Here is a 6612-nt window from a genome sequence, read left to right as displayed (position 1 = left end):
GAAAGAAAGAAAGAAAGAAAGAAAGAAAGAAAGAAAGAAAGAAAGAACAAAAAAGGCACACACAGACACAAAACTATGAAGTTTGTGTTGGTCACCTACTCCTGGGCATGGGGCTGCCCTGGATGTGGTTGGCATACCCAGTGGCACTCTGCTGGAGAAAAACGATGTTCCCTCTTCCAGCAGGTATCAGTTGCTCATAGATTCTCAGTTGGGGTGGGACTTGTGCCCACTTCTTCTCAGTGTTGGGAGAAAAGTTAGGATGCTGAATATTTCACTCAGATGTTAGAAAATTGTCCAGTGTTTCCAACTCACAATAGAGCTGTTGCCTACACAGTGTCATCACATCTAGTCAAATGCTGTTGGCTTAGTCTGATTATACAGAGACATACACAGGTGAACCTCTCAAGACCTCTTAAACACATCTGTGTTCACACAGTCTGGCAGTTCCATTTGCAGAAAAATCTCAGCCTCAAGATTAATGGTGTTTGTCAAAGAAAGCAATGTTCCCCAGAGAATGGTCCAGAGTTACAATGACTGGAGGGGCATGGGAACACTGGAGACTCCTCTCTTGTTCTATAGAGCTAGCTGTCAAACTGGTGAAGTTATCTGGTCTCCACATCTCCCTGGGTTTCCCCACCTCCTTGTGAACTGGAATCATTTGTGAAATTCTGCTGTTCATTAAGTGGAAGAGCTAGAATCATTGTGAGAGCACAAGGAGGAAGTGCAAGTTCTGTCATGGGAGATTGTGGCTTTGAGAGAAGATCCCCATGACGCATGGAAAGAGGATGCTTGGCTATAAATGTGAACAGTGTGTTGCCATGTGTGAAGTACTAGGCTCTCAAGAGATGCAGGGGCTAAAAGGGGGATGTGTAATCAATTACATGACAGTAGTTGACTCAAGATTACATACACAGTGAGAAAAAGAACTTATTTCTAGACTGACAAGCCGCCATGTATCTTTGTGACTGTTCTAAGCTAGAGTAAGGTCAAGCTTCTTTGCACAAGTTGGCTATGGGCTGGTAGGTCCACATTCATTAGTTTTAGAAGCTGGCTTGGCTTGGGACCTCTGCTTCCATCTGTTTGTTTTGTGTCATATCTTTTAATATTCAGAAAGACTGAGAGAATCAAGAACAGACACAAGGAAAAAGACTTATTAAGCGTTGTTGATACTAAATGAAGCAAGAATAAACTGACAGCATATTTGTTAACTACTGTATCTACAAATTAAGATGGCAGTTTCTTGACATTGATCTGTGTGTGCTTCTTTAACTAGCATGACACAGAAATAAGAGCACAATGAGACAAGTTGCTGTCCATACTGAGTCACTTGGTGTGTTCAAGAACACTGTCTGTGCTGTGCACAGGAGGTCTAGAATTTACATCTGCAGGACACTCCTAGCAAGTCCTCAGATGGGAACACCATACATGGAAGCTAGAGACCATCATTCCCATATCTGAAGCTAAGTGAAGACCCAGGAGGGAGTGGGAGAAGGCACTGTGCTCAAAGCACAGGGCTTCTACAAAAAAGGCCACAGTTGGTTTCGCTTGGAGCTTTGAGAAGCAGGTAGTTCAGGCATTGTAGACTTTGCAAAACAGAAGTGATTATGAATAGGCTGCCACAGAATTATCACCCAAGCATTTGGAGGTTGGCAGATGCTGACTGGATGAATTTCAAATTTGTATCACTGTCTTTGATTGGCTAGATTTCGGGAGCATAGTTAGTAAGTAGATAGGCATTGGTTAAGTGGGAAGGATTTGAAACTGGTAAAAGTAGCAAAGGTTACCTTTTACTGGTTTTAAAGAACAGGTTTGTTCTTCATAATAAAATATAAGAACTTTAAATTTTTCTTTACAGCTACACATAGAAAATTAAAGATGGAAAATAATGTAGATGGTGGAAAGAGAATGGCTCCATTGGATCTTGGTGGGATTGCCAGAGCAGGTGTTTTGTTTCTTAGTTCATTTTTCCAGAAAGCACTCCTCTGTAGTTCAGACTGTAGCTTGCTGTGCCATTCAACAACAGTGGGGGCTCTTCTCTGTCTCTGTTTCAGAATCCATGGACTGCAGTTTTTGGTTAGGATTAGTATCCGGGATGTTAGATCACCAACTGAACAAAGGAAGGGGTCAGAAAGAGCTTGCTTCTCTCCTGCTGCTCTATGAGAGACAAGGAGACCATGCCCTGAAATAATCAAACAGATGGAGTTCTGACAAAGGGGGCAAGACAGGACAGGAAAAACTTAAAAAGAGGAACAGAAAGATAGAGGGAGAATGTAAAAATATTTTAAAGGAACAAGAAGTGGGGTGGGACTAAAAAACTTGTAAAAAGGTTGTCAAATCCTTAGTATGACAATTAGAAGACCACAGTTCAAGGCTAGCTTGGGCTAGCCTGAGTTTAAGGCTGTCTAGGAAAATGAGTTGATACCTTGTCTGAAAATGAAACATAAAAAAGTCTGAGGGTATGGCTCAGTGGTAGAATGCTTGCCTAGCACGAATGAGCCTCCAGCATTGCAAAATTAAATGACAAACAAATCAACACCCACAATTTTGTTCCAGGAGCAGCACCATCCACAAGTGAAAAGACTTGTTCCTGTGTCATGTGTTCCCCAACATATGTGGCAGAAGACCAGGAAGCAAGTATGGGAAGCAGCCAAGAAGGTAAGGAATAGATAAGGCTGCCCAGGGGTCATGGGTTGGGGATAACTCTGTGAGTCCCACAGCTCCAGCTACAGTACTAGCTTGTCCAGGCCAGCCCTGAATCCAGTCCTCTGTACCTGCCTGCTGGGAGCTGGAGAGAAGCAAGAACCCTTCACAGAGCCGTGTACCACAGGATGGAGTCAGTTGGTCACATTTGGGTGATACAGAAGAAACATACCCTTAAAACTGGCACTTGCTTGCCTGATGCCTTGATGTACTGGGTCACACCCATTCTTTCCTGCCACCCAAGTTGGCTGAGTAAACTCTTGCAGCTAGATAATAAAGTTGCTTTGTCATAGAAGCCATGACAAGGGTCCCTGTCGGGTATGAGCTTGCAGCCTGTGAAGAGGAAAGAGTTTAGGTCAGTTAGTCTCAATCCAGAGTATATTTCCAACCAAAGTCCTCAAGAGTGTCAAAGAACTAATCAGGGCTTGCCCAGAAAATTACCTACAAAATTCTTATTTTATTTGTGCAAAAACTTGTTAACATTTAAAATGTTTCTTTGGGAGGTGGGGGTCCAAAAATGGCCAGGACCCTGCTTGGATTCCTAGTTGTCAGTTCAGTAGCCTTGGATTCTTCTAGGAGGAAGAAAGAAATGACAATCCAAACACTGATGTAAGCAAGGCGCTTGCAGTGTGGATGGTCCTAAGGTTTGTAACTTCTCTTCATTATTTCTTTCCTAATCGCCATTTATTGTTTTCTAGAAGCTATGGACACTAGGAACAACATTACTGTAGGAGAATCCAGGAAGAGGAGAGGTAAGGAAACAAGGGGTGTTTCCATGCTTTTGATGTAACAGAGAAGTCATTTGTTGCTAAGTTTGCTGCTGTGATAAAGGAGTAGGCTATGGTGACCTCCCCTAAGGTCCTCCTCATTCTTGGAGCCTGTTATATTAATGACAAAGGCACTCTACACATATGATTAAGCTAAGAACCTTGAAGGGGGTGTTGCTTTTGACTGTTAGTGTACAAGTGACCTGATCTTATGGGTGTCAAGAAGTGGGAAGTCCCTCCACCAACATACCCAACAACTGTGCTGTGGACCAAGCCGGATAGATGCTGCACACACAGGTCTATGGAGGGACTAAAGAGCACTGTGCAACGGTGGCAAATGTGACCTTTTCCCTTCGAAATTTAACTGAGTCTATAAAGTAAAAATCCTGATTGTCCCTGACATCACTAAAGTGCAACTCACTGTGTTTGCATGAGGGACATATGTAAATGCCTGGCTTCCACACGAGTTCTCAGAAAACACATCCCTAGAAAATAAGCGTTGATAATAGTTGTGCTCCCCTGAACAGAACATTCTTTAGTCACTGAGAAGGTGGACGGCTGTCCCATGGTCTGGGGACAGCTGTGGATCCCGGTCCCAGCTCCGTGAACCATGCCCTTGGGTGAGGAAGGGCTCTGACTGTGGGTCACACATCCTATCTGCTCTCTGCCCTTGACCTTAACCGAGTGGCATCATCTCAGCATTCTCAGTGGGGGAGCACACTCCAGAGTGTGGTTCTGGCAATTCTGAAAGGCAGGTGTCATCAATGCTGCTCTTGTCCCCAGACCTACTGAGTGTGAGGCATCCCCTCAGGTGCCTGGAGCTCTGCTCTGGTTCCTGCCACAAGACTGCACATGTCATTCCGTGGGCTGCACCTGCACCTCTCGGTTCAGACCATCTCTTTTCTCACCTAAACCCAGGCCATCCAAGGGCCAGAAAGCAAGGCAGAAAATATTCATAGAAGGAGACAGAATTACACTGGAAGCCGTGGGTACCAGAACAGAAGTGAGAGTCTCAGAATAGGTCCATGTGTCACCAGCAGCCTCCTACCTACTTGAGTCCTGACCATCATCCAGGAAGGGTAGAGTTCCTTTCTGGGGCCTATTCCCTGCAGTGAGCAAGCTGCCCTAACCAGGAGTGTGTGCAGGGCATGAAGGTCAAAGAATCAGCACTGGCATATGTTTCCCATAAAAGAGATAGGGGTGTTATTATCAGACTGCAAATGGTCCCAACAGCCAAGGGTGAGATCCAAGGACTTCTAGGGTCACAATGGGGCAGCCAGATTCAGCTGATCCACAAGCCAAATGAAGGCACCACCTGTCCGTCAAGAGGGTTTGGAAGTTCTAGGCAGTGTGCCAGGGTGAACCACTTTGTGGTAGGGCTTAGCCCCTGAGAGACGGTCCGGCTTGAGCGTAAGGCTATTATGCAAGCAATGGCCTCTGCAGGAGAAATGCAGGTTCGGCCTCCATTTCCAGAGACCAGTGCTACTCAGTCATAGCATTTCCACAGCCCCCGCCAGTCATGGCTTCTCACAGGACTGAACAAATATTCAGCCCAGTTAGTTGTGTTCTGCCAGCTGTGGAGTGGCCACATCTGCTCTCAGTTCTGTGTAACCCACTTGGGCAGAGCAGCTTTGGCATCAGCAGACATGACCTGATGCTCAGCTGAGCTCGCCAGCTATACCCAGGTGAGTCTTGATGGAAGTTTTCAGAAACTGGTCTCTAGCTTGCCGTAGACTGGACAGCAGAAGTTCTGCCGGGTGGAATGTTCTTAGTACGTCACCTTCCTTGGAAGACCACGACAGATTTGGTGCTTCTGCCCTTGTCAGTCCTGGAGTTGCTGTTGACTCACCCAAGATGGGCAGCCAGCCACAATCAGTGAACAACCACAGAGACCCTGTTCCAAAGAAAGTGCAAGTCAAGGACTGACGTGTAGAGTTGCCCTCTGACCTTCACACGTGTGCACTGGCACGACCATGCTTGCACTCATTCAAACACATGAGCACGCAGTAAGCACATCCTCTATTTCAGCAAACATACAGATTAAGAAATAATAATCATCCCTCATCGTCATCATTAGACAGACTCTCCAATCCTCCAGACCTGTGGTCACACGCATTTGCATAATTCAAGAGAAAACAAAACTGCAACAGAAAGATCCTATGAGGCTTCCTAAAGTTTCCCCACCCCCACTCCAGCCCTTCAGGTGCTAGATGAAACACATGAGGGTCTCATGTTACAACTCTAAGAAAGTGGAGACTAACTAAAGAAAAAGGTTCCACATGGCAGTTGAGAGCATTCTTCGCCTCACAGTGTAGCATGGTCTCCAGCTTGAATTTGCATGGAAGATAAATGCTCCAACACTTGTCATTCAATCAACCTAAGGCACGAGCAGGAATGAGCTTTCTATTCTTCAAAGGTGTTCAAGGGAAAGTGATCTCCTACAGCATCCCATGACCAGAGCCCAGGTCACAGAAAGAACTGAAATTTAACTGTGCCATCAACCTTCACACAACTAAACTGTTAAGAATTTTGCCTCATTTCTAGGAACTGAAGTTTGACAACAGTATCTGAGCACTGCTGACATATAAGGCCCAGAGAATTATGTTTATAGCTCTGAACAAGTAATTTTAGCCTTTTTGTTTGTTTGTTTTAAAGGAAGAAAGAAAGGCCACAACCAATCAACACGAAAACGGAGGAGGCCACTAACTCTAGGCCCACAAAGTAAGCAAACAGAGCGACAGAGTTAGAGCTGTCGAGTTTATGAAAGTCTTGCCACTGCACACTTGGGGGCCTTGAGTTTCTGAGCCATGATAGCGTGTGCACATGTGTGTGCTGTACTGACACAGGTGCATATGGCTACACATACTCGCCCCCACATGTATAGCCTGAGGAGGGTGGAGACTCTCCTGTTCTCTCTCGTGCACGTGCTCTCTCTGTCTCTCTCTCTGTTTCTCTCTGTGTCTCTCTGTCTCTCTCTCTCTCCCATATTCCCCTGATAATTGCCAGTCAGCAACCACAGTGAGCCTATTATCTCCAGTCCCTTAACACTAGCATTATAGGCACATACCTAAGCATTTTTTACATGGACATTGGTGTCTAAACACAAGACCTCATGCTTGCAAATTTATGCTCTTAAGCAGTGAGC

General features: G+C 45.3%; 1 protein-coding gene across 5 annotated transcripts in view; it reads left to right on the top strand.

Moving 5' to 3' along the window:
- LOC129683554 (nuclear body protein SP140-like) overlaps positions 1 to 6612 on the top strand; it is a 56962-nt gene that overhangs the window by 25451 nt on the left and 24899 nt on the right. For 3 of the 5 annotated variants that reach the window (XM_055616267.1, XM_055616265.1, XM_055616262.1), the window contains 3 exons: positions 2554 to 2655; positions 3399 to 3452; positions 6123 to 6188. In XM_055616267.1, coding sequence (XP_055472242.1) covers positions 2554 to 2655; positions 3399 to 3452; positions 6123 to 6188 — 222 coding nt within the window. The remainder of the gene's footprint in view (positions 1 to 2553; positions 2656 to 3398; positions 3453 to 6122; positions 6189 to 6612) is intronic. The other 2 variants (XM_055616264.1, XM_055616266.1) reach the window with 2 other exon arrangements.

This window comes from Psammomys obesus, unplaced genomic scaffold, assembly GCF_907164565.1.
Source record: "Psammomys obesus unplaced genomic scaffold, mPsaObe1.curated_primary_1811, whole genome shotgun sequence".
NCBI classification, from domain to species: domain Eukaryota; kingdom Metazoa; phylum Chordata; class Mammalia; order Rodentia; family Muridae; genus Psammomys; species Psammomys obesus.
This window is presented reverse-complemented; position numbering and strand designations above follow the sequence as displayed.